At 49.5% G+C, this 27,498-nt stretch overlaps 1 protein-coding gene across 8 annotated transcripts; it reads left to right on the forward strand.

The window, feature by feature from the left end:
* Window positions 1-1,926: 1,926 nt before the first annotated feature.
* Window positions 1,927-26,951, forward strand: MEF2B (myocyte enhancer factor 2B). Of its 8 annotated transcripts, none has more exons than XM_078154133.1 (11): window positions 1,930-2,116; window positions 19,025-19,228; window positions 19,667-19,776; window positions 21,789-21,861; window positions 23,202-23,405; window positions 24,119-24,253; window positions 24,554-24,737; window positions 24,889-25,037; window positions 25,132-25,243; window positions 25,634-25,745; window positions 26,233-26,951. In XM_078154133.1, exons 4-11 carry the CDS (start codon window positions 21,808-21,810, stop codon window positions 26,471-26,473), a joined length of 1,191 nt encoding a protein of 396 aa, XP_078010259.1. In that variant the 5' UTR covers window positions 1,930-2,116; window positions 19,025-19,228; window positions 19,667-19,776; window positions 21,789-21,807; the 3' UTR covers window positions 26,474-26,951. The 8 variants fall into 8 exon arrangements, with proteins under 8 accessions (XP_078010263.1, XP_020864787.1, XP_020864786.1 ...); XM_078154135.1 differs by having other exon boundaries at window positions 19,667-19,767; XM_021009123.2 differs by lacking the exons at window positions 19,025-19,228; window positions 19,667-19,776 and adding an exon at window positions 4,039-4,161.
* The last annotated feature ends 547 nt before the right edge of the window (window positions 26,952-27,498 follow it).

Genomic DNA, 27,498 nt, shown 5'->3' on the forward strand with positions numbered 1-27,498 from the left:
GAGGGTGGACTAAGGCTGCTGTGGATTTAGCTAGGGATTAACATTAGGACTTGGTATCAGCCCTGTGTCACTTTTACAATTCATTTTAGGATTTTATTTAAGCATAAAGTAAGAGTTAGGGATTAGGTTTAGGAATAAAATAATCTTTTGGATTAAGATTATTTTATTCATAGAGTTAACAGGATTTGAGTAAGTGCTCAGTGAAGAGTTAGATTTAGCTTTAGGGATAAGGACAGAGCTATGGTAGGCATTAGGGTTAATCCAATGGTTAGTGTCAGGGTGATAAAGAAAGTGAAGGCCAGGATTAAGATGCGGATAAGGGTCACGTTTAGCTCGAGGGATAGGGTTGGAGTTGTTAGTTGTAGATTTAGTGACTAGCTTTAGGGTTAGAGTTATAGGAAAATTAAAGATTAAATTAAAAGTTAAAGATTAGCCTTAACGCTGAGGGTTGTTTTAGGCTGGCCTTAGGGCTAAAGTCAGAGGTGTGTTTAAAATTAGCCTTCAGTCAGAATTAGCAGCAAAGCTAGTGTTTAAAATAGAGGTGAGTTACAGTAAGGTAGGGGGAGGCGTGTGGTAATGAAAGGGAGGAGTCCTAAACAGTTAGCGAAGCCTTGGGGTGGTGAGGAATAGAGGAATGGTGATTGGAAATCCCACTCTAAGGTCTCTTCAGACTCTTTACAAGGGAAAGGAGGAGTAAACCAATGAGGACAGAAGAGTGGGAACCATATTTGGAAAAGAGAGGAGTCCTTGCTCCCCAGCCAAGTAAAATCTGGTTACAATGAACACCCAGGGTGACTTTGAACTGAGGAAATACCCAGGGATGTTTCCCAGATGAGTTAAATTGGGGAGAGCCTTGAATATCAGGCTGCTTGGACTTCATTCTGCAGGCAGCCTGGAACTCTTCTAAGGTATCTGAGTAGGGTAAGGATGTGATCAGTTCTGAGCCCCAGTAAGGTTTGCAGAAGGAATGGAGGAGAGATTGGAGACAGAAAGGCTGGTACAACAGTGCACTCAAGAGGTGAAGAGACCTGCCTCACCCCAAGTGGCCTAGGAGTTGGAGGAAGAGGGGGGAGACAACTGAGTAACTGAATGTGGGGAGAGCTTTTCAAAAGGGGTCACTAAAACCATTGTCAGTAGCAGCCTCAATTTCTTCATCCTTTACACAGTAGATTCATACAAACGGGATCTCTTAAGTTTCCTCTATTTCTTCTAGCTCTGGCATTCATAGGATTTACAACGGAATGGGACTAGGTTCCACACCTTCATATCTGTTTTATAGATGAGGAAACTGAGGCCCAGAGCGGAGAAATGATTCACCTAAGGTCATACAGCTAAGAAGTAGCTCCTCTTGGCTTTGAACTCACAGCCTTTGACTTCGAGGCCAGGGCTTTTTCCAGTACATCCCGTTTGCCTCCTTTCCAGCTAAGACAACCTCAGCATAGGTTGAACCCAGCTCCCCTGCTGGTGATAGACCCTGACTGCTTCCATCCCTTTCTCCTTTTAGTCTAGAGGCTTAGACACAGTCCCACAGTCCCAAGTCCACTTCCTTCCTTATCTCCGAGGCCCTTCCCTAAACCACCTCCCCTTTAACTCCTAGTTCAGACACCCACCATGCTTCACCTTTCCCACCCTCAAGTTTTCCCTAATTCTGAGGCCCTCAGAGGCATAGAGAGGAGTTTTCCAGGCCAGGACTCTGGCCTCCAGCCTTTCCCTAGACCCTGAGGTCCACCCAGGGACAGAGGCCAGGGCCTGGGGCAGCAACTTCGCAAACACCGCCCCTTTAGAGTGAGTGGGTGGTGGGAGGGCCGAACTCCTCCCGAACCATCCAACCGCAGACCGGAGGAGTAGCTCTTTTATGCAAATCAATCCCACAGGTCCGACCCAATCTCCGCCTGGAGGGGGTGTGGCCATGCAAATAGAGGCAGCCTGCTATGAATGCACCTGGCGGCGGCCCGCGTCGGCTCCTGGCATCTGGATCGCCCCAAGAACTTCGCAGCGCTTCCCGGAGCCTTGACGTTGCTTCTGAGCCCTGGCCCCGGACCAGACCTGCGTCCCCCGGAAGCCCCATTCCCGGAGCCTGAAGTCGGGGGTTTCCGGACAGGGCAACCCTGAGCAGGTGTGTGTGTGTGTGTGTCTGTGTGTCTGTGTTTCTGTGTGTGCGGGTGTCCGCGTCTATCTGAGCGTGTCTCGGAGAACATGTGCGCACTGTCGGGTTCGGCGGGGCGCGGGGGGAGGGGGCAGGAAAAGGTCTGGGGGTCTCCCAGCCACTGCCAAGGGGCCTGCCCCTAGAGGGTCAGCGGACTACCGGGATAAGTGTGCTTTGAGGTGCTTTAAAGTGGAAAACCCCACACCAGCAAGCAGCTGGGTGGATCCAAATGTGACACCATACGAAACATACCACCCCACCCCAGCCCCAGTCCAGATGGCGCTAGAAAGAGGCTTTCGGCCAGCCACTGGGAAGGGGGTGACTGATAAAAGGGTTAATCACCTCAGTTGATTCAGGGTCAGGGGGTGCCTATTAGAAGGAGTCCAGGAGAAGATGATAAGGGTCCAGGAGGAGGCAGCCAAGCCAGAACTCAGTCCAGGATGAGTGGTTGAAGAGCCTTGGGGAAGCCTCCAGGCTGGGTCCCGGGTGACTGAGGCTGCAGTTGATTCATAGCCTCTAATGACCTGGGCCAAGTACAAGGTCCAGGTGGGCTAGGGTCAGGGGGTCCAAAGCCAACTAGAGTGGGAGCAGAGGCTTTTCCTTAGCCATTAACCAAAAGGCACAGGAGCTAATGCCGGGTTGTGGGCAGAGTACTGAGGAACTCAGATTGCAGCTGTTGCCTCCTGCCACGAGGGCCAGTCTCATGGTGGGGAGGGGGGGTTGGCAAAAGGAGAGGCCAGGCGTAGGGCATGGAGAGGAATTCTAGATTTGAGAATCTCAGAGTTGGAAGGGGCAATGTAGTCAGACCTACACTCCCCCTGCAACATCAGAACTTGAGGGCATCCAGCCTCTGCATGTGAGCCCGCCATCTTCTGTGGCAACCATTCCACTTTTGGATGCCTCTAGCTGTTGAGAAGCTTTGGCTCATGTTGAACTAGAGTCTACCCCACCATAACTGACTTCCGCTGCTCTTAGTTGCAGCAACTGGGGTCAAGCAGAACACCTCTAATCTCTGTCACACGAAGGCCCTTCAGAGACCCAAAGACAGTGACTGTGGCAGTCCAGACCTCTCCTATTCCCAAATCCTCTACCCCTCAATCACCTGGGAAGGAGGTGAGACCTATCTCCTGGGTCCACCCATAGGGGAGGCCAGGCCAGGGCATGAAATAAGTATCAGTTGGGATGAGGACAGGGGACTTGATCCATGCAGCCCCCCGGCCCAGAGTTCTTTGGTGAAGACTGAAGACAAGTTTGACTCTCTTCTCAGGAAAAAGTATACATTCCTTGGATGTTGACAACTGCTGTTGGGTAATGAGAAGAGTCGGGAGGCCTGGGTTAGCGAAGGCTCTGCTGTGACCATGCAGAAAGTCACTTTCTCACCTTGGCCTCCATCCATAGCACAAAGGTGTTAGATTAGATTCATCAACCATTTATTCAGCGCTTATTGTGTGCACTGTATTTTGCTGGGATCTGGGGATACAAAGACAAAACTGAAACTGCCCCTGTCCTCAAGGAGCTTCCATTCTACTGAAAGGATGCAGTATGCACACAAATAAGGTGGTTTGTAGAGGGAGAGAAAACATCAGTGATTTCAAGGATCAGAGGGAGCTTCATGGAAGAGGTAGCAGCTAAACTGAACCTTGTAGGAAGAAAAGGATTCTGAGAGGTTGAGATGAGGAAGAAGGGCAGCCTAGACATGGGGGCCAGCTTGTACAAATGCCCGGAGGAGGGCGTTTATCAGATGGAATGTCCTGGTCAGGAACAGCTAGTAGTCTACCTTGGTTTGAACATGGAGTAATCAAAGAGAGGCGAAACAAGACAGTTTGAAGGCAGAGTCTAGCGAGCTTTAAATGCCAGGCTAAAGAGCTTGTATTTCAACCTCAAAACAATAGGTGACCAGTAAAGGCTCTGGAGCAGGGGAGAAACATGGCCAGAAGCCGGCCATGGCAGCTGTGCAGAGGATGGTTTGGAAAGGATCCGTGGAGACCGGTTAGGAGGCGAATGCAGTAGCCCAGGTGAGAGGCGAGGAGGGCTTTGCCTAGAGGAGCAGCCAGAAGGATCCAGAAAGGGATGCTCTCAAGAGCTGTTGTATTGGTGGAAGGGGTAAGACCTGGCAATGAGTTGTTATGTTAGGGGGCAGGGGCAAGGTACAGGGAAGAAGCCAAGGTAACTAAGGTTTTGAACCTGACCAACTGGGAGAATAGTGCTGCCCTCAGCAGGAATAAGGGAGTTGGGAGGAGGGACAGATTTAGAGGAAAAGATGATGTCTTCCAATTTAGACACATTAACTTTTAGATGATGTGGGTCTTTGAGGTCCTTTCAACTCTGACACTGTGTTCTAAGACAGTCTGTTCTTAGGGCCCTTCTACATCTGACACCTTATGTTCTAAGGGCCCTCTTAGGTCTGACATCCTGGGTTCTAAGGGCCCTCTTGACTCTGACATCCTGTGTTCTAAGGGCCTCCCAGCCCTGACACTCTCTGTTTTTAGGGCCCTTCTACGTCTGACATCCTATGTTGTAAGGGCCCTCCTGGGTCTGACATTCTGGGTTCTAAGGGCCCTCTTGGCTCTGACATTCTGGGTTCTAAGGGCCCTCCTAGGTCTGACATTCTGGATTCTAAGGGCCCTCCTAGGTCTGACATTCTGGATTCTAAGGGGCCCTCTTGGCTCTGACATTCTGGGTTCTAAGGACCCTTCTAGGTCTGACATTCTGGATTCTAAGGGCCCTCTTGGCTCTGACATTCTGGGTTCTAAGAACCCTCCTAGCTCTGACATCCTATGGTTCTTTGGCTTAGTCCTGGACTAGGATAAGAACAGATTAAGAAAGATGGCACTCCTCATCCATGCCCAAGGTCTCAGTCAGTGGAAAGGGCTATGCTGTGCTTGTGCAGCGGGTTGTGATGGATGGAGTGACCCTCTACTAGAAGGCCACTAGGCCAAGCTTGTGAGGGCCAAGGCTGTGATTATAGTCACAGCCTACAGACTTCTGTCAAGGGAGGTTCTTTCTGCCTCCAGCCAACCCCATTATACAGATGGGATAAAATGATACAGAGGAAAGAGCCCTGGGCATGCAGCAAGAGTGCTGTGGTTCCAGATCCAGTTCAAATACTTACTAGCCAGTGACCAACAGTTAGTTATTTCGCCTCTGTGAACCTCAGTGTCTTCATCTGTAAAATGGTCATAATGATACCTGTACTAAAGATGTCCTAGGGCTCTCAAGAGGAAACTAAGTTGTAAATCATGAAGTCCTATGGCAATGTGGGCTCTGATGGGATATGCGGCTCAGAAAGGCAGAGAATCCAGCCTTTAAGGATGAGAGGCAGGCCCTGCCCTCACAGAGCTCACTGCTTAGGGGGGCAGGAGACAGGAGGCATACTCAGGAATCAATCAAAGAATAATTAAGTACTAAGCACATGGTGGCAACTGGAGGTATTCCAGGAGGCCAGAAGTCTCCAGACCAGGGAACTTAGCTGAAAGGACCCCTCATTTTATAGATGAGGAAATGGAGGAGGGACTACACTGTGAGTTGGAATGATCACAAGGGGCTTGCCGGAGGAAGTGGGGCTTAAGCTGGGGGCTGGAAGATGGACAGAGATTTGGAGAGGAGGGGATGGTACCAGTGTTGCCAGTGATAATGGGATCATAGATTCAGATCCAGAAAGGATTCATCTCATCCAACCCCTTCATTTTACAGATGAGGAAACTGAGGACCAAAGAAGGAAAATGACTTGCCCAGAGTGACTGCCCTAGGGGCAGAGCCAAGATGGGAACCCAGGTCCAAAATCAAATATTCTTTCCACGAGGGTAGTGAGGAGCCTGGTTTATTTGGGAAAGAGCAGGGTTTGGAATGTCATAGAACGTCAGAGCTGGCAGAGGCTTGGGAATCATCCAGTCCAACTTTACAGAATATAGTTGACTCTGCAAAGGCAACTTTACAGAAAAGGAAACTGAGGCCCAGAGAGGAGAAGGGGCTTCCTCCAGGTCAGTGTCAGTTTCTGGATTAGAGGGCTCCTAGTGAAGGGTCTTTTGCACTACCCCAGTGGAACATAAGCTCCCTGAGGTCAGAGACTGCTTTATTTGTGTCTTTGTAAGCCTGGCACCTCATGGCTGGCTCATAGTGGTCACCTTTTGATTGAATGACTATAACTCACCCCTTGTCCTGAGGGAGAAGTCTAGAGAGCAGTAATCAGAAGGGTGGGGAGAAACCAAAAGCAGCGGGAAATGGACCTGATGACTCTTGGGGTCCCTCTCTAGCCCCAAGTTTGGAGTCTGGAGGGAAGGCAATCTTCTGTTGAGGGGAAGACATGAGGGGGCATGAGTGGGGACCCTGTTTCCCTTTAGCTGGGGAGAGGTAGTCAGCAGCTACTCAGCCCTGAGGCTCCACCCAGAGCCCCTCCAGGTCCGTTAATTTCTTAGGGTAGCAAGGTGGAGGAGACAGCCTAGGGATTAATTTCTCTGGCCCCACTGGGCCTCCTCTCCTGCCAACTGCAGGAGCTTTCTCCAGAGCAAAGAGATGGGAGACGCTTGACCCAAACAATTTTCTATAATTGACTCACCTGCCCAAAGCCAAGTCCAGGGACATCAGGTCTGGGGAGCCGCCTGCTGGATGAGTCAGTCATCTGTAGATTCCTTTTCCTTTTAACCTATGGTTTTATCAGCGTGTGGAACTCTGAGTGTGGAAACTCACTCCATGGGTGCAATTAGTACCTCCTCGATAATTCAGAGTTTTAGAGAATTGTTCGAGGGCACTAAGAGTCAGTTAAGTGACTTGCTTTGGTCATACGCCTAATATGTGTCAGAGGCAAGAATTAAACCTGGGTCTTCCTGCCTAAGGTCAGCCCACCATTTGCTGTACAATAATACCTAACCCTCTAGCAGGTTCCCATAAGGATCTCCCCCAAACACACATACACACACACACACACACACGTGCACGCAAGTGTGATGTGTCCTGGGTACCTCATTGCACCCTCGTACACGAGTGCTTTTATAATCTTCTCACCACAGCTTCCTATAAGGGAGAGAATCATAAAAATATTCCCAAACAAGAGAGAGGGAACCACTGGTCATTCTTGGATGTACCAAAGAGTGTATGCGTATTTGGGGAGAGGTTTGTTCATATAGCAAGGAGAAGAGGCTGGTCCAAATGCATGTATATATTACACTTCGTGCCGTCCCTCGGTTGTGAGTCTACACGCATGTGTACCAATCACTGTGAATGTGGCTTTGTCCTTGGGGTAGAGGTAGGTGTGGGGGGTAGAAGTAGGGGCCTCTGGTAGCAGAGGTCTTCTTCAGAAAGGAGAGGATGAGGTGGGCAGGAGGATGCTCACTCAGAGCCCTTGCCCCCAAATGGCAACCCTATGCTGGGAGAGAAAGGAGAGAGAGAGAGGAGAAGGAAATAACCTTTCTGGGCAAGTGGGGTTGGGGCCTCAAGGATTGAGGGACCCCTGAAGATACTGTTAGACAGGGGCTCTTAACCTGGGTTCCATAGATAGATTTCAGTAATCTTTGAACTTTTAAAAATTATTATTATTATTATTATTATTATTATTATTATTATTTTTGGTGAGGCAATTGGGGTTGAGTGACTTGCCTAGGGTCACACAGCTAGGAAGTGTCAAGTGTCTGAGGCTGGATTTGAACTTAGGTCCTCCTGACTCCAGGGCCAATGTTCTATCCACTACACCACCTAGCCTTCCCTTTTTAAAAATTATTTTGAAAACTGTATCTCACTAAAATTAATTTCTTTTGTAATCCTACATCTTTTACTTTATGCATTTAATAACATCATTCTGAGAATGAGTCCATAAACAGACTGCCCAAAGGGACCATGACTCAGAAAGGGTGAAGAAGCCTTACGCCAGAATCACAGAATATCAGTGCTGGGAGAGACCTTAGAACATAAAATACTAGAGCTGGGCAGGACTTTCAATCATGGGATGTGTGCTCCAGCTCATGCTGCCTGCTGGAATCTGATGCTTAATATTTGTGTCACCGACCTTAGGTGAATCATTTCACTTCTATGGGCCTCAGTTTCCTTATCTGTAAAATGAGGAGTTTGGACTGGATGAATTTTTCCAACTCTGAATCTATGGGCCTATGAGATCCTCCCCAGCAGCACCTCAAATTCCGTGTCTAAAGCTGACCTTAGCATCTTCCTTTCTTGGCTCTCTGCTGACCTTGCCTTTCCCATGACTTCTCTGTTTCTGTTAATGGCACGTCCATCCATCTTGGAGATATTTTTGACTTTTCCCTTTCCTTCATTTGCCACATTTGATCAGTCCCATGGCCTTTGCCTTGACAATATCTCTGCATCCAATTTCCTCCTATTCACTCAGGTAAGTGCTCTTAGCTGGGCCTTCATCTCTCTCTTCTGGACTATTGGAACAGCCTCCTCAGCGATGCCCATTTCTCTCATCTTTCTTTTCTGTCACCCATCCTTCACAAACCTACCAGCACAACCCAAACCTACTGCCTCCAGCACAAGATACAATGTCCTTAGCTCGGCACGCAAGGCCAGCCCGGGCTGGTTCTAGGATGCTCCTTCCAGCCTGGTTTCATACTAGGCCCCTTCGCTTATCCTATATTCCACCCACCATTCACATTCCCACCCAGAGAGTCCACCTGGGCCAGTTTGCCATTTGCCTTTCTGCCATCTTACTTCTCCCCATCTAGAACTGCGTCTTTCAGGAATTATTGCCGTGGTTGCCAGCCCCTGCCACCCCTGCTAGCCTGAGCCAAGTGAATTCCCTCAGCTCTGCTGCCCCTGCCCTGGGGCTGAGCTGTCTCTACTGGCGAGAGCTCACCTAGTCCTTTGCCTCTGCCCATCCCCAGATCAGTCATGCTTCATTCATACCCTTCATTTCCAGACATCCACCCAGGGCAACATGGCAAAGGGGATAGGGCAGTGGACTTGGAGTCAGGAAGACAAGGGTTCAAATCCTGTCTCAGACAATTAGCGACCCTCTGCAAGTCTCTCAGCCCCTCTGGGCCTCAGTTTCCTCATCTGTAAAATGAGGGCATTGGACTCAGTGGCCCTTAAGGTCACTTTTATTTCTAAATCTATGATCCTATGATCTTGCCATATGTTATGCCTCTTATTCTCTGTGGGCCTCAGTTTTCTCATCTGTAAAATGAGGGACCAGATAGCCTTCTAAAGTCTCTGCCAGCTCTAATAGTCTACAATTCCAGGTAGAAGGCTGGGTGCGTGTGTGAGCAGGAGAACAGTGGGGAAATTTTGAAAGGAACTTAACACTTATCTGGTGGTCCTTCCCCCACCCCCCCCCTTGCCCGCTTTCCCTCTCCCAATGCTCCTTTTCTGCCTAAGCTTGAGCTCCCCTCAGACCCTCACTGAGAGAGAGCAGAAGCTCCTGGCTGGATCAGTTTACCCATCCCTGCTGGGATTCTGCTGAGTTAGAATCCCAGAACCTGAAGGACTGAATGACCCTGCCCCTGCCCCCTGCAGCTCAGCAGTGCTTGGGAGGCGATGAGGAAGGCATGCATGTGCTCTATGTTCATCCATGTGGTTACTGGGTCCTGATTCCCAGTCCCCACCTGGCTCCTTTCATTAGCTCCCATTAATCATGGAAATGGCGTGCCTCTACTATGTGACTTCTCTGAGGAGGTGAGCAGCCAGAGACCTGCCTGCCCTGAGCTCAAGGATGCTGATTCAGACAGATGGTACAAAGAGGGAGGGGATAAGGACCCTAGGAAGGACAAGCCCACTGTCTCCCCCTCTGATCTGTGCTGCCCAGGCCATCTGAGGTATCACCAAGAGGCACCATGGTTTGGTGGATAGAGCTCCCAACTTAAAGTTAGGAGGAACTGGGTTCAAATCCCCCTCAAACACATATTAGCTATATGACTCCAGGAAAGTGCTTTCATCTCTCTCAGCCTCAATTTCCCATCTGAAAAATGAATTAATTAGACTACGTGATCTCCTGGGTCCCTTCCAGCTCTAAATTTAAGCCTATGATCAGGAATTCCTAATGTCCAGCTTAGATCAATCATTCCCTTGCTTTTAAGGATTTTCAACAGTTTCCCTTTGCCTAGCAAAGTACAAATTCCTTGGCCTCAGATTTGGAGCCTTCCACATGTTAGTGGAATCTACCTACAGGGTAAAGGGAGAGCCATCTCATGCTATCTCCTCCATGTGCTCGACAGTGAAGCTGGCTCTGCTCTTTGGGGTTCCCTGTTTTAACCTGGCTCTTTGTTCACCCCACTCCCACCCCCAGACCGGATCCCCTTCCAAATTCTCTGCCTGTTAAATCCCAGGTACCAGCCTTCTTCAAGAAGCCTTCTCCTCAAATTCCTCATCACCCAAAGCTGCCTTGTACTCCCCTCCCTCTTCCTTTGATCATCCTTATCATCTCTGTCCCATCAGTTTGTAAAGTCCATGAGGGCGGAAGTTTGTATCTTAGGGCATCTTTGTGTCTGCTCATCAAAGGGCATAGGAACTTGTACAGCATAGGGGCTTAATGATGTTTGTGGAATGAAGAATGAGTTAGTGAGTGAATGACTGAATGAACCGTGGGGGAAATACAGAGAGGTATAACCATGGTTGGGCTTTAGGAAATCCCCCAGCCCAAGACCCATTCCACTGGCCAGTTTTGGACGGGAAATGAGGGCAAGGGCTGGGGGAAGTACATGCCACTATGAGGTCAGGTTAGTGTGGGTGGAAAAGAATGGGGGAGTAAGGTGTGATGTGAAGGTAGAGAAGGGAGGACTTGTCAGAGAAAAGCATTATACTCATCTTCCTGAGAACCTCATTTTTCTGAGTCAAGTACCATCAACGTCTCCATGTTACCCTCAGTGGAAAGTCTTAATTCCTAATGCTGGCATTCAATGCCCTCCCTGATCTGGCCCTGACCTCTGTTTCTAGTTTTATCTCCGCTGATCCCGCATCAAAGTCATCCAAACTAGGTGACTCCATGGAGCTGGATTTCCTACTCCTGTTCCCTTGTTCATGCTATCCTCTTGTGTAGAATGTCTTCTTCCTTTCCCATCCACCCTACCCTACCCCATCCTTGGAGGCCCCACTCAGAGGATACCTCCTCCCAAAAGCCTTCCCTGTTCCCTCCCCCTGGCTCTGAGCCTTCCTTCCTTTTATCTCCCACTTTTCAGTGTCTGAACCTCTTTTATAGAAGAGGTACATATGGTATAATGTGAAAGAACATTTGAGTTCGAATTAGGAGATCTGGGTTCAAACTTCAGCTCTACCAGTTACTAGCTGTGTGTCCTTAGTAAAATGATGGAGTCTCTCTGGGCCTCAGTTTTCTGTTATAACATAAGGAGATTAAGTGAGATAATCATTAAAATCCATTCTAACTATAAGTCTATGATGTAGTATTTATTAAGTACCTACTGTATACTGGGTACAATGCTTTGAATCACCAGGGAAGAGAAAAAGTTTAATCAATCAATCAATGAAGGTTTATTAAGCACTTACTATGTGTCAAGCATTGTACTAAATGCTGGACTTAAATGTAGTTTAGATGTACCCTCATGGAGCTTACAATCTGGAAGGTGATAAGACAAACACGGATAGCGGAAATACACAGTATTACATGCTAAATGCATTGGAGAGCAACAAAACAAGTGTGTTGTGTGAGATTCAAAGTGGAGGATCGGTACCTAGTGTGGGACATCAGTGAAGCCTTCTTACAGGAAGTAGCATTTCAGGTGGGTTTTAAAAGGATGGCTAGGAGGACAGCTGTCAGAGAATGGGAGGGAGGGCATTCCAGGCACGGGGTAAGCCTCAGCAAAGCTGAGAAGATGGCAGAGCACAGGGTGTGTTTAGGAGGAAAAGAGTGGCCCATTCGAGAGAACCCCAAATACCAAGCAGAAGTTTGAACTTTGCCCAGGAAGACATGGGGAGTTATCGAGGGTTCTGGAGAAGAGGACTCATGTGCCCAGATTTTTCTTGAGAATGGTGTATCTGGTAGCATGCCAGATTGGGTGAGATTGGAGGGGGAAGAGAATAGCAGAAGGAAGCCTTGTTGGGAGACTGTGGTAAGGTGAGGCAAGGGGAAGGCATGTGGTACAGTGGGAAGTGCTAGCTTTGAAGTCAAAGGACCTGGGTTCGGATCCTGCCTCTATCACTTACTACCTGGGTGATGTTGCACAGGTTATTTCACTTTCCTGAGTCTCAGTTTCCTCATCAGCAAAAATTAATGGGTTGGAGGGGATGCTGTCTCTGAATAGTTCTTAGTGCTTGAGTTCAAGTAGAGATTGAATGCCACCTCCTCCCCCTTCCCTGTACTCAGTAGGAGTAGGAGGATGGGGGAGGAGACAAGAGGAGACAGTGTGAATTCTAGGTAGAATGATAGTGATGGAAAAGGAGTGGAAGGAGAAAAAAAGCAGAAGTGAGAGAGGGTTGACTGAGGCTTCTAGGGGAGTTTGGTAAGGGGAGGGCAAGTTCAGGACTGGCCCCCGGGGGGCCCTGGCTGAGGGTATGGGGGGAAGCAGCCCCTCCCCCGCTGCTACCTCAGCGAATCAGGGTTGCGGGGTTGCCTCATGCAACCCACGCCCCAGTTTCATCAGCCGATCCCTGAGCTGCTCATTAGAGGAGACAGGAAGGGCCACTGGCGGGACCCCCTCCCCTGCCATTCCTGGGCTCCCTGAAGGGGGGGAGGGACCCCAGCTGTTTGAGACTGCCCCTCCTTCAGTGGCTGCTTCTGCCTGGCCCCGTCTTCCAAAGACATCTCCCAGAATGAGATAGAGAAAAGGGCATTTGGGGTGCAGAAGGAGGGGATAGTACAGATGGTTGCTATCACAAATCATGTGATGCTGACCGTAGATAGGATCAGAAGACCTAGAACTGGATGGTTCCTTGGAGATTTTCTCATCTAACCCCCTTCTTTTACAAATGAGCAAACCTGAGATGCTGGCCCAGAGAGGGCAAGCCATTGCCTTAGGTCACACAGATAGTGAGCAACCCCTGGGATTGGAACCTGGGTCTCCTAATTCCAAACCCAATGGTCTTTCCCTGGCTGTTTTACATTTGTGAGAAGCAATGATCTTCTCAAAAATCATACTGTGCCTCTGGCTGGGAGTCCATTTTCAGGTGGCCTGGAACTGCTCTGCCCCAGGACCCTATCTTTAACTATGAGCCTTTAGAGCTATGGTTCAAGGATGTTTGACCAGCTCCACCATATAATGACTGTGGGTCCCTGGACAAGTCACCCCCACCTGGGGTCTCAGTTTCTCCATAGAGGTCTTCACCTCCTATGGGCTGTGAGACTACTTTGAAGCTTGCAAGTTTCCTTTCAGCTCTAAAAAACTCTGATTCAATGATCCTTTCTATATAGCAACCCCTCTATCTCACATCTTCTGGGGCACAGACTTGAGGAAATGACTTGCCTTAGGTCACATAGGAGAAAGTGTCAAGAGACCCAGATTCAAACCTGGACTTTTTCTGTCCAGTTTGTTTTCTACTTCCCTAGACCCTTGGAGGGTTAGGAGAAGAAGAAGGGAGAATCCAAAAGCCGGTGATCAATAATAACTCACCATATCCTCCCTTTGATTCCCTCTCCCTGGGGTCCTTCCCCAGCCCTCCTTCATTCCTACTTCTGGTTCAGCTGCTTGGAACAGCCCAGCCTTCCCTAGGGCAAGGGCCTGCTCTCTGCACCAATTAGGCAACAAAGAGGAAGTTTGCTTTCTCTGTCGGGAGGGAAATGACCCATAAACAGGTTGTGATCTTGTAAAGTGGGGGGGGGAATACCTGATTTAGAGTCAGAGGACCAAGGTTCTAATCCTGGCTCTGCCTTGGAATTTTAGACGAGTCCCTTCCCCTCTATGGACTTAAGGTAAGCTAAAGAGGATGAACTAGGTGACTCCTGAGGTCTAACCTTATGATCCTCTGGACCCCCAAAGGCAGACAGGTAGGCAAGGAGGAACGGGTGGGGCCAGCTCCATCTTAGCAGAAAACCAGCTACCTGAGGCTCTGAGCCAGTCCACCCCACGGTGATGGGTGTTAGTGAGGAGAATGACAAGGGGCATCATTGCTTCTTAGGCGGATTGAGGGCTTCAAGACAGAATCAGGGAGTCCAATATGGTGGAAGAGGGCAACAGGGAGCCAGCTTCAGTGAAAAAACTAATGGGATTGTTAATGCATCATTGGAAGAATGTTTTAGAGGCTCAGATTTTACATGTGAGAAAAGGGAAGCCCAGACAGGGAGAATGATTTGTCTAGTGTCACACCTTTAATAAGTGTCTGAGGTGAGATTTGAACCTAGTTCTTACAGATTCTATGCCCCGTTGCAACAGATCTTTGAGAAAGCCAGGACAGAGTCTGTTGGAGGGAGATGTTGGCTTTGGCTAGTCCAACCCCTTATTTTACATGTGAAGACACTGAGGCCAGGGGAAATTCAAGTACCTGCCCAAGGTCCCACTGAGTAGGAGCCAGGATTTGAATCCAGTTCCTCTGACTCCAAATTTAGCATTCTTTCCTCTATCAGAGGATAAGTTCCTTGGGGCAGATGAGGATGGGATGAGGGGAAAGAAGATTCCTAAGGAGGATAGAAGGTTCACTGGAGTGGGAAGGGAGTCTGTTCCATGGGAAAACAGAGACAAAAATTCAAACTTCCCTTTCGTCTGGCTCTCAATGGTAGAAGCCTGTAGAGTTGCTTTGGGATAGATAGGAATTAGGACCCAGGCCCATCAGCTTCTCCATTTTTCACTAAGACTTGACCTTTCCCCAAACCCCTCAGAGGTAAGGCTGCCTCCTTTTCCTAGGACAGGCTGTAACTGTTGGCCCTGATCTTTGAGGTCAATGGCTTAATAATCATGCCTTTGGCCTTCTATCAAAGATCAGAGCAGATGGTTGTGGCCTGTGTTGGGGAGAGGGAAGAGAAAGGGCAGCCTTAGCTTTGAGGGGCCTGGGCACCTGCTGAATCTCAGTTTCAGGTCCTTCTCCCCTCCCCACCCTCTCCCTGTCCCTTCTGGTACATGTGGGGCCAGAGCAGGCCCAAAGTTGCCCCTGTCTGTGAGCCACCCGCCTGCCAAACCCAGGTGACCCCACGGTTTGCATGAGGCTGGCTTTCAGATTTGCATTTGTATCTATAAAGAAGCATAGGCCTCCTGTGGCCTGTGCTCCACATTCCCCCGCAGTCACACCTGGAGCCTCAAAGGGTTAACTCCATTGATTTGCATATGGAATTATTTCTGGTCAGAGGGGATGATGAGGCTGAAGTGCTTGCAGGAAGCAATGAGCACTCATTCAACAAATTCAGTGGCTCTTATGCAGTATGTTGCAATGCAAAGGGCCCCGGACTGAAAGCCAGGAGACATGGCCTTGATTCCCTTCCAGGACACTGAGCAATCACTTCACTTGTTGCTCTGATTGCATATTTGAAGTCCTGTGGAAGCCATGTGGAGGAGGGTGAAGTCTTTCTGCTTGGTCCCATACCACAGAATGAGGAGCAGAAATCGTAGAGAGACCGATTTAGGGTCAATGCTAGATTTTTCTTGATAATTAGATCATCACAAAGTAGAATGGCCTGTCCTTGAAGACCATGGGCTCCTCCTCACTGACCCGGCCTTCAAGCAAGGGCTTTAGCGATGCCTAGGTCTTCCCTATCCTGAATAAACCTTAACTAGATCCTACCATTCCCTCAAGCCAAAGCCTACACATTTTTTCTCTTTCATGGCCAAATTCTCAGGAAAAGCTGTCCATACTCTTTGCCTCCACTTCCTCTCATCCCTCATCCCCTTGCAATCTGGCTTCCAACCTTGTCGCTCAAACTGTTCTCCTCAAAGTCATCAGTGGTCTCTTAACTGGGAAATCTGATGGCCTTTCTTCATCTTTGTTCTTAATAACTCAAACTTTTGACCCTGTGGACCACTCTGTCCTAGACACTTTCTCCTTTTCAGGTGACAGAGCTCTCTCTTGGTCCTCCTATCTACCTGACCACTTCTCCATTTCCCTGGCTGGCTCATTGTCCATATCATGCCCCCATACTCTGTCCTGGACTCTCTTCTCTTTGTACCCTTCATGTCCTCATCGGGTCCTATGGGTTTAATTATCATTATTAGGTTGTTGACTCATATCTATACATCTAGCTCCAGTCTTCCACTTGAGTATCCACATCACCAACTGCCTACTAGACCTTTTGAATTGGAAGACCTATAGATATCTCAAATTCCCCTTGGTCAAAACGCAATTCATGGTCTTTCCTCCCCAAACTTGTCCTCCTCTGAGCTTCTTTATTTCTGTCAAAGGCCTTGGCATCCTTCTGGTTACCCGGGTCTGTGACTCCTCATTGCCAGATTTTGTCATTTCTACCTCCAATTTCTACTTCTTGGGTGCATCCCCTTCTTTCCACTCATGCAGCCACAAACATACTGGCCCTCATCACCTCCTGCCTGGACTTTTGCAATGGACTTCTATTTGGGCTACCCACCTCAAGTTTCTTCCTACTCCCATCCATAAGCACAGTTCCTCCCATGTCACCCCGCTCCCTACTCAATAGCTTCCAGTAGCTCTCTGTTACTTCTGGGATCAAACATGAAGCCCTTTACATTTAATAAATGGGGACCCCATCCTACTTTTCCAGGCTTATTAGACATTATTTCTCTTCAGGCATACTATGCTCCAAACTGGTACACACACACACACACACACACACACACACACACACACACACACACACACACATACACACACACACACACTCCTTCTTCCTCTCTTCCATCAGCTCTCTCATATCTAAGATGTTCACTTTCCTTGCCTCCGGCCCTTAGAAGCCAGAGTTTCTTTCCACATGAAACTTTTCCTGATCTCCCCAGATGCTAATGCTTCCCCACCCCTCCCCAAATTTTCTTATATTTATTTTGTAGGTATATGTATATGCATAACCATAGCTTACAATGTAGCCAGAGAGATAATATATATTTATATTACATATGTGTGTGTATATATCATATTTATGTATGCATTATGTGTGTATATTGCATATGTATTATGTGTACGTGTGTTTATATATACACATATACATGCACACTTAGAGATATAGATGTTGTCCTTCAGGATAGGCATACTCCCACTTTTTTCTCTGTATTCCCCATGCCTGGCATATAGGATAAGGGAATAAGGAATCCTTATATAAATTCTGGATAAAAGGATTTGTTCTGTGAAGTTTGGATTCAGTTCAAGGGCCACACTTGAGGACTTAGAGGGCCACATGTGGCCTTGAGGCTGTATGTTTCCACTCCTGGATTAGACTGTGGTTTTGCTGGTTTAGGGAACCCACAGGTGAGGAGACTTCTTCTATCGATACAGGTGAACACTTTCTCTGTAGCTGGTAGTCTAGAACCCTGACAATAACTTGTCCAGGGTCACCCTGTTGATATGTATCAGAGCCAGAATTTAAACAGATTTTCTTGGTTTGGCTCCGAGACCAGCTCTCTCTCCATGACTCCATGCTGCCTCTTATCTGGCATACAGTTGGCATTTAATACATGCTTGCTTCTTTCCTTCCTTCATAATAACAATTAACATTTCTATGGACTTGAAGACTTGCAATGCACTTTACAAATATTATCTTACTTGATCCTCAGAAGTATTCTGGGAGATAAGTGCTATTATTACCCCCCTTTTACAGATGAGGAAACAGAAGCAAGACATCGTCTAAGTGACTTGCCCAAGGTTATACAGCTAGTAACTGTCCGAGGCCAAATTGGAACTCAGGTCTCCCTGGCTCTAAAGCCAGTGTTCTATCCAACGTGCCACCTAGGTCCCTATTGATTGATTGGAATGGTGGAAGATTAAAGGATAATACTGAGTTTCAACACCTGAAGCTTCCTTTGAGATCCTAAGGCTGGGGTCTGTGTGTGTGTGTGTGTGTATTTGTGTAAGGGGTGGTGCTGAATTAGTGGGGGAACTGGGGTGCTGTCAGGGCCAATAGGTCCAAACCCAGGGCCCCCTGCCTCACCATCTTTGGCCAGAGTCTTAGGCAGAGACTTCCTTTCTGGATCCCAGTAGAAGGGAAAGATTCCAAGATCAGGTTCCATTCTTGGGCCTCCCCTTGTGAGCCTGAGGTCCTGAAATACAGTGGCTCTTTGACGTTGATTTTATCCCTCACCTGCAGCCAGGGCTTTTGGGTGAAGGAGTCTGGTGCTATTGGAGCCGAAGGAGTAGGAAAGAGAAGGTCCCATTGTCCCCTTTCCCTTTTCCTCTCCCCTGCTTGGAGAACCAGCGTGGTGGTTTAGAAAGAACCCTGAAGTCAGAAGACCAGGACCCAAATCCTAGCCACCCTGGTGTGAGTGAGTTCCCCTCGTATGTGTGCTGTAGCTTCCTCATTGATCTGTAAAGTGAGGGGAATGGAGCAGGTGACCTCCGAAGGCCTTTCCAGCCCTGGATCTCATGGAGCTGGAGGCTGGGGAGGGAACCAAAGACCAGAATGTGGAGCCTGGAGAAGTTAAGACTGGGGGTGGGCTGAGCCTGGGGTGAGGACGTCAATGTAGCCCAAGCCTTTGTACTCAGTTTGGAGCCAGAGATCAGGACAAAGGACAAGGACCATGGGAGGGAATTACAGAAGGTTTCAACTCAAGGAAAAACTTCGGCTAGTCACAGCTCTAAAGCTGGAAGGGACCCTCCAGGCCATTTTACACATGAGGAAACTGAGGTCTATAAGAGGGGAAGCCATTGCCCAAGGGCACGCAGGAAGTAAATATCAGAGCCTGCGTTCAAGCTGTCCTCTGACTCCAGTGTTCTAACCATTGTAACACCCTGCCCTGAAGGGGGATGGTCTACCTGGGGAGGTATGGAGTTGGTCATCCGTAGGCCCGATAACCACTTGTGGACAGTTTCATGGAAGGCATCATAGTTCCGGTTTGAAGATAGCCCTACGACCTCCCTCTCTTCCATTTCTGAGATTAGATGAGCAGCCCTGGAAAAGGCTCAGCAAGCCCGCATAGCAGACATTGAAAAGGCATCGGAAGCCATCACCAGTCGACTTGACTTTTGTCCTGCTACTGGACTTCCGTGACTTTGGAAGAGACAGGGAGGCTGACAACTGTGCAACTCTGCCTCACTGAAATCTAATTCACATGCAAGTCAAGACATCACCCTGTGATGACACTGGTACTCTTCAAAAACAAGGATGAATAGCAACTGTCCTCTGCCTGTGGCCCCACCCCCCTTTCCCTGGATCCCCTCTCCATGACTGGGGGTGATGGGCCCTCCTGGAGGAAGGGGCCCAGCTGGGAAGCAGGGCTGGCACTTTCCCTTGGGAAGACAGGGGGCACAGCTCCCCATGTCACCAGGCGCCCCTGGGGGCCAGGCGGGGGTGGAGGGATGAGGCCCAGGCCGTGGGAACACTGCGGTTTCCGTCCAGAATTAAAATTAGCCCTGATGTTAAATTTAGCACCAGCCCAGAATTGAGACTGGACTCCAGCCTTGTCCCTCCTACGTCCAGGCCCTTGGCTTCCCAGGCATAGTTCGAAGAGTCCTAGGCTTGGGAACAGGAGATCCAGGTTCCAATCACAGCTCTGCTACTTACCTCTTTGTTCATGTTGTCAGCCTTTCTCCTATTAGAGACTTCCAGTGATGGCTGGCTCGCTACCTTGATTCAGGTCATTCCACAAGAAGGTTCCTTCCAACTCTGAGATACCTGTGTGACTGTAAGAAAGGTCTATGAGCTTGTTTTCTCATCTCTAAAATAAGGGGGGCTGGACTAGATGACCCCAAAGGTCCTTTCCAATTCTAGTATTCCATGACTCTGTGACAGGTGAATGGGACATGCTAGGAAGTAAGGAGTCCCTAGGCCTATGTCCCCCAGGAGCCTGTTCCCACCCTTCAAGGCCCCCAGCCTTCTCCTATGCAGAAGGGCCTACAAATCCTACCAGTTTCTGGGGCAACCCTTCTTTCCCAAAATACCCCGAACATACCCTGGCCAACTGGTTCCCAAACTGGCTAAGGCTTGGTGAGGACACGCCCTCTCCTCCCACCCCTACTGCTTCTCTCACGCTACCAAAGGACTCCATTTAGTGACTGTGGTGGCTGGTCCTGGTTCTGTTTCCGGAGACTGCCCATAGATTTAGCTTCCGTGGGTGGGAGTTGAGGGGGAGGGAAGGAAGTACAAAATATAACAGCCCTCCAACCCAAACATCCTAAGGAATTTTTCCCTATGTTATTGGCTACGTCACTCTCAGAGACTCAGAAAACTGAATCTGGACAGTGCCTCAAAATCCAATGCTAGCCTGAGCAGGAATGTCCAGACCCATATCCTCAACAAATAGACATCCAGCCTTTATCTACCAAGGCAGTACATCCTATTTGGGCAGTCCTAATTTTAGGGATATTTTCTCTGACATCAAACAATTGAGCAGAATATTTGCTGTTCAGCCATTTCAGTCATGTCTGATTCATTGTGACCCCATTCAGGTTTTTCTCGGCAAAGATGGCTAGAGTGCTTTGTCATTTCCTTCCCCAACTCATTTTACAGATGAGGAAACAGGCAAACTGAGGGTTCAGTGACTTGTCCAGGGCCACACAGCTACTGAGCCCAAATTTGAACTCAGATCTTCCTGACTCCAGGCCCAAGGTTCTATCTGCTGCACCATCTAGCTCTCCATGAGCACACTATAACTTCTATCTATTGTTTTAAGTTCAGCCTTTTTAGGGCTAAGGCTAACTACCTCTTCAAACTTCTCTCTTCTTGCTAAGCATCCTCAGTTCCTTTGAACAGTCACCCTATAACAAGGTCTCTTTGTCTTTCTGATTGCCACCTTCCCCAACATGCTCCAGTTTGTCAATGCTCTTCCTAAAAAGTGGCCCCCACTGCTGATCACAATACTCCAGAAGAGGTCTGGCCAGAGCAGAGGACAGCAGAAGTCTCACCTCTGTCCTCCTGGGCTCTGGGCCTTTCTAAATGCAGCTTTGCACAGCACACAGGAGACTCACACTGAGCTGGCAGTGTGCCAAAACCCTTGAGCCTTTATCATAAGAACAGGCCAACTACATAGTTAAAATAAAAGGGTTGGATTCTTTGAGTTTGAAAATCTCTCCCATCTCTGACATTCTATGTGCCACGTTCTGAGAGCCCTCTTTGGCGACACTCTTAGTTCCTTTTTTTTTTAAAGGGGTGTGTGTGTGTGTGTGTGTGTGTGTGTGTGTGTGTGTGTGTGCACTCAAGTGAGAAAGAGACAGACAGTTTTGGGACGGCCTTGCTAAGCAGATAACAAGCACCTGTGGAAGAATTTGGGGCAGGAGTGGACCCTGGGTATATCAGTGCTCCTCCTGGAAATACGTTTAGACCAACACCTTACACCATATACCACCCAATAAGTTGCAAATGAACACATAACCTAAATATAAATAGAAGAATTATTTTTAATAGCTTTTTATTGTTAATATTCAGGGGTCCTGAATGTTCTAAATATTTTTAAAATTTTAAATTAAAATATATTAATGTTCATAATATTCAATATTATATTTGATATTAAATTAATATTTTTATATTATAAAATGTATAAATAAATATATTTACTACATGAAAATATATTTAAATATTTAATAAATTAATAGAGGAAAAGAGAAGGCGGTACTTTACAGTTTTGCTCTGGGAACAGACACATTGTGTAGTGGTGAATGGATCGAAAGGCTTTCAGCTCACCCAGTCCTCTCTTTCCCCCCTCTGCAGCCTGTGCCCAGCCCACACTATGGGAAGAAAAAAGATCCAGATCTCCAGAATTCTAGATCAGCGGAACCGTCAGGTGAGAAGGCGGAGGGAGGAATGAAGGTGCCTCTGGCCTCCTCTGAGGTTGCAGTTCTCAACCTCCCCATTACCTAGAACGCTGGCTCCCTGCAAGGGAGCTGGGGGAGGGGGCTAAGCAGGAAAGGGAAGTGATGTTCCCAAGACCACGCTGCAGGTTACCAGAGGCCAGATCTCCTCACTCCTGGGCCATCCTGCCTCCCTGTCACACTCTGGCAATGACAGAGCCTGGACTGCCTTTCAAAGAGACCTCTGTCTCATGGAGACACAAAAACAGCCCTTAGGTGCAGGGGCTTTTTAAGGAGATCTAGGACAACACACTCAGAAGATGAGAAAATTGAAACCTGGAGAAACTGAGTCATTTGTTCATGGTCCTGGAGCAAGTTAGTGGCAGGGCCAAGACTAAAACCCGGGGCACCGTCCTGGGGCTCTGGAGCACAGAGGAAGATGTCAAAGAGTTGGGGGGGGGGCAGTCGGAGACAGATGGCAAATGTCATTTTTCACTTTTTTTAAATTAACACTTTATTTGAAATTTTGTGTCCAAATTCTCCCCACCTTCCTCCCTGGGATGGTAAGCAGATACAAGTTATACATGTGCAGTTATGTAAAACATTCCCATATTAGTCATTTTGTACAAGAAGACTCGAATAAAAGAAAAAAATGAAAGAAAGAAAGTGAAAAATAGCATGCCTCAGTCTGTATTCAATCAATATAAGTTCCTTCTCTGGAGGTAGATAGTATGCTTTATCATTAGACCTTTGAGATTGTCTTGGATCATTGTATTGCTGAGAATACCTAAGTCATTCACAGCTGGTCTTCGAACAATATTGTTGTTACTGGGTACAGTGTTCTCCTGGTTCTGCTCACCTCACTTTGCATCAGTTCATGTAAGTCTTCCCAGGTTTTTCTGAAGTCTGCCTGCTCATCATTTCTTATAGCACAATAATATTCCATTACAATCATATAACACAATACATACAATCAGCTTGTTGTCATTCCCCAGTTGATGGGCATCCCCTAGATTTCCAGTTCTTTGCCACCACAAAGAGCTGCCACAACCTTCTTATCCCATTACGATCCCCTCATAAAGAGAGCTTCTATGACAAGTCCTTCCTCCCAGCCCTGGTAGAGTGAAACCAGTTATAGAAAGTTAGGAGGACTTTGGGACTTTCAGGTAACTTGGCTCCCATTCAAAAGCCCAGAGGCTCTTAGAAGGGGCCCGGGCACCCGACCCAGGGACCCCGCTGAGCAGGTGGAATGAGCCACCCAGGTGTGAGCCTGGGGGCTCGCACCATCCCCCTGCCTCCCTTCCCTCTCCTCATCTGTGTGTCTGGGACCTAGGTGACCTTCACCAAGAGGAAGTTCGGGCTGATGAAGAAGGCCTATGAGCTGAGTGTCCTCTGCGACTGTGAGATTGCCCTCATCATCTTCAACAGTGCCAACCGCCTGTTTCAGTACGCCAGCACCGACATGGACCGAGTTCTGCTCAAGTACACTGAGTACAGTGAGCCCCATGAAAGCCGCACCAACACGGACATCCTCGAGGTGACTCAGGGCCTGCCCCTCAGGACCTTGGAGGCAGGAAGAGAAGGTCTCTAATGACCCCTCAAGCCCTGCTGGTCCATGCTCTAAGATCCTTCTCAGCTCTGACTCTGTGTTCTAAGATTCCTCTCTGCTCTAGAACATTCTTTGTTCTAAGGTCACTCCTAAGCGCTAACATTCTGGGTTATAGGGTCTCATTGCTATGATCCCTCCAAACTGTGACAGTCTGGGTGCTAAGATCCCTCCCCATTCTAATACTCCAGTTTCTAAGGTCTTGCTCTGCTTTGACATTCTCCGTTCTAAAGTCCCTCCTTTGACATTTTAGTTCTGACATCTCTTCCAGCTCTGACATTCTGTGTTCTATGTTTAAAGGTCCCCTCCGAACTCTAGTTCTATGATTTTTTGGACTCATCTGGGCTACTTATTATTCATACCTCCTATCCCCTAGACATGTCCTCAGTGACCACATCTTTCTCCTCATCAGACCAGGGCTCCTCCCTCAGATTAGGGGATATCCTCAGGTAGGAGCTGTGTCTTCCCCCTCAGTCCCAAGGCTCCCAGACCCATTGTCCCAATGAGGGACACTGTCTAGAGGGGGAGATGGGATCTGATGAAACCTTGATCCCAGGAGAACCCCAGATTGGGATGGGATGGGAGGCAGGATCTCTCCTCCCAGTGGGGAGATATCCATAATCCATCGCATCTTCTCTTCTCAGACACTGAAGCGGAAGGGTCTTGGCCTAGAGAGTCAGGAATTGGAGCTGGACGAGGGGCTGGTGGAGCCTGGGGAGAAGCTGCGGCGTCTTGGGGGTGATGGAGCTGATATAGCCCTGGTTCGACCCAGGTTTTATGTGAGTGTCTTCTCCCATAGCTCAGTCTCCTCTCTCTAAACTCTCCTCCCCCTCATTATGTCTGGATTCCCCTTCTTCTCTCTCATTCCCACATCCTGAGTAAGGGGGAAAAGAACACTGGCTTGGAATTTGGAAAATTGTGTTCAAATGTCAGTTTTGCCCCCTTACTAGCTGTGTGACTTTGGGCAAGTCATTTCATGTCTTAGAGCCTCAATTTCTTTATCTGTAAAATAGAAGTAATACTTCTGACCCCAAATCTTAAACTTGACCAGTTATTCCCACCTCCTCTTTGCCCTGCAGTCAGCAACTCCTGCTCTGCCTAGCCCTGACCTGGCATATGGGGCAGTGCCTCCCCCAGGGTCTGGGCCTGAACCCTGCGGACTAGGTGAGGCCTCCCCTGGCCAGGGCCGTCCATCCCCCTTCCGTCCTGCTGCATCCAAGGCTGGTCCCCCATCAGGCCGTTCCCCAGGGCCGCTGCCCCCAGGTGAGAGTAGAAGGTGGGTGGGCAGAAAATGAGGTGATGGGGCTCCTGTGGGGACAGGCCTGGGGTTCCCAGGTTTTTCAGGGTGGGAGAATGGGAGGGTAGAGAGTACTCCCTCTTGTATACTCCCTCCTCTGTTCCTCTCTCCTCTCAGCAGGTCTAGGGCCCCCACTCTTCTCCCCAGGCAACCTTCCTCGGGTGCTGGCCAACAAGACCCCTCCCCCTCTATATGCGGCAGCTGATGGACGGAGGCCAGACCTGCCTAGTAACTTGACAGGGCCCAGGGCGGGGTTGAGTGCCACGGTGAGTGAGGAGTGGGAGCTATGGCAGAATCTGGGGAGGGTGGGAGTGGTGGGAGAAACATGGGTATGTGACCATACCACCACCCTTCCTGCAGAGAACTCTCTATGGAAGCCTCCAGAGCCCCAGCCCCATCTCAGCCCCTGGCAATGGTGGTCTCTCCAGTCACAGCCTGGGGGCTTTTCCCTTCCTTTCCTCTAGCCAGGCAGGTAAGATTCTCCCTAAATATGTGGGAGTTTCCTGAGCCCCATTCAGAGGAGGCAGCTCTAAGCTGTGCTCCAGCCCTGGGGATAGAATCATCCACACTTACTGATCTTTGATGTATTTACCCAACTACAAGTCAAAAAAAGGTTTCACCAAGGGTCCGAGGCTAAAGGGCTGGGGTGGGGAGGGGGAGGGAAAAGTCTAGATGACTCTAAGTAAGGGGGAGAGGGGGATGAATCCGTGCATGACCTTGGACTCCCAGTGACAAGATTAGAGCTTGGATTGGAATCCAGTTTGTCCTAGGCTTACCTTCCTCCTCCTGTCTTCCTTCCATCAGTCCAGAGTCTCCCCCTAGAACACACAGTTCCAGCTGACTTTATCCCCACTCCCTACAGAGTATGGTCATGGAGACCCCTCCTCTCACCCGGGCCTCCTTCAGCCCATGGCCCTGGTCCCTTGGCAGCCCCCAAAGGGGGACAAATCCCCCAGCTCCCAGTCACACCTTAGGTGAGTATTCCAGCCTCCAGTGACTCACCATCACCCACCTCATTTTCCTACTCTTCCCATACCTCATCTTCAGCCCCAGCCTAACCTGATCTTCAAGACCTCTTCACCGTAACCCTAGCCTTACCTGTATCCAACCGATTCCCCAGACTTCACTCTGCAGGACGCCTGCTGCCCCCTACCGGGTAGTGCCCTCTGCCCCACGCCCTGCGTGGGGGTGAAAAAGGCTACTTCCCCAATGTCGGGTCTGGCGCCCTCAGCCCTGCCTAGCTCCCCAGGCTGGGAGAGGGAGAGGAGGATGCATGGACTCCAGGTGCTGAAGCCTGCTACTGCATGACCCTGGGCAAACTGGACTGGATGAAGCCTAGGGTCCCTTCCAGCCCTAAGTGTCTGGAGAGTCCCCGGGGGCTGGGAGGAGATGCCTACAGCTCGGGTCTCCCCGGGGGCCTCGGCCAAGGCTCACTCACTTTTTTTTCTCTCGGCTCCGCAGTGTCCTCCCCGGCTCCGCCCCGGGTCCCGGGGAGGAGGCTCCAGCGGCCCTGGGAGGCTCTCCGCCAGCCCCAGCGCTCAGCATCAAGTCGGAGCGCGTGTCTCCGGGGGCCGCGCCCCCATCGGAGCGCCCACCATCCCGGGACGACTTCACCAAGAGTTACCAATACCCCACAGTAGGGCTGGCCCGGCCCTGCCAGCCGCTCCGGCGGCTCCACGTGGCAGACAGCTGGCCCAGATAGGGAATGGGCCGGCCCCTCCTCCCTAGGGCGACCCCCTGGCCACCTCTCCACCCTCGGGACTCCTGCCTCTCTGTGCGTCGGTCTCTACCCGGAGGAGAGAGGAGAAAACTTTCAGGAACAGCCACCCTCCACCCCACGTGGAAGGGCTTAGCTGGTGCCTTGGCCCGTTCCAGCACAGTCCGAGGCAGAGGGAAGGCAGAGGGGAAGAATGGGTAGGGCAGGCGGTGAAGGTCGGTTGGGCGACCACTTTGGCGTTTCGCTGATCCCCCCAGTCAACGTTTAGGGCTGATTGGAAACAGGGGGTCCAAACTGGAGCTTCCCCTTGGTGGCATTCTTGTCTCTCCCCCAACTGTCCCCTCCATCCTCACTTTGGACTGGGCCTCTGTTGGTCTCCCACTTGCCCTGCCCCATCCCCTGTTCCTTCCTGGGGCTGACGAAGCCCCTCTCTTGTAACCAATAAAAAAAACATGCTTGGGAATAGAGATTGTCTGGTCCTCTGCTCCCAGGCCCCGGTCTCCTCTGGGAGAGCAGATCTCTTGGAGGTGGTCAATTATGGAAGAGTAAAAAGCCCCCAGGGAACAGGGATTTCTGGGAGCTGCTCTCTGTGGAGGGCTCATTAAACCCCAAACCTCTCTCTCTGGAGTGGAATCCTGACTCCTACCCATTAACCAAGACCTTGGTGAAGCAACTTCTCTGTAGGCCCCAATTTTGTCCTCTATAAATTGGTGTTGGGGCTCCTAAGTGCTCTGATGTTCTAGGCCTCTCAAACCCCCAGGCCCACACCTCTCACTCCCCACCCCATCCAATATCCTCACTCATCCCAGCCCCATCAAAATCTCATCTCGAGCCCCAGACCTGCTCCCACAATGATGACCCTCACCCCCAAGTCCAAGTCAATCCAAGAAACCTTTAAATGTCACCTGCGTGCAGGGCTCAGTGCTGGGAGAGAAATTTAGGGAGGCTCCAAGTTTACACAAGATGGGTTCCCTGGCCTCCTGGAGCTCACAGGCTAGTAAGGGGTAATT

Source organism: Phascolarctos cinereus, unplaced genomic scaffold, assembly GCF_003287225.1.
Source record: "Phascolarctos cinereus isolate Bilbo 61053 unplaced genomic scaffold, phaCin_HiC Scaffold_4;HRSCAF=312, whole genome shotgun sequence".
NCBI classification, from domain to species: Eukaryota; Metazoa; Chordata; class Mammalia; order Diprotodontia; family Phascolarctidae; genus Phascolarctos; species Phascolarctos cinereus.

Bases quoted from the DNA above. Each gene is read 5' to 3' on its own strand.
- MEF2B (XM_021009123.2), top strand. From the start codon at position 21,808: ATGGGAAGAAAAAAGATCCAGATCTCCAGAATTCTAGATCAGCGGAAC. The intron at 24,254-24,553 runs GTGAGTGTCTTC...TTTGCCCTGCAG, and splicing joins TGGTTCGACCCAGGTTTTAT to TCAGCAACTCCTGCTCTGCC. The intron at 24,738-24,888 runs GTGAGAGTAGAA...CTCTCCTCTCAG, and splicing joins CCCAGGGCCGCTGCCCCCAG to CAGGTCTAGGGCCCCCACTC.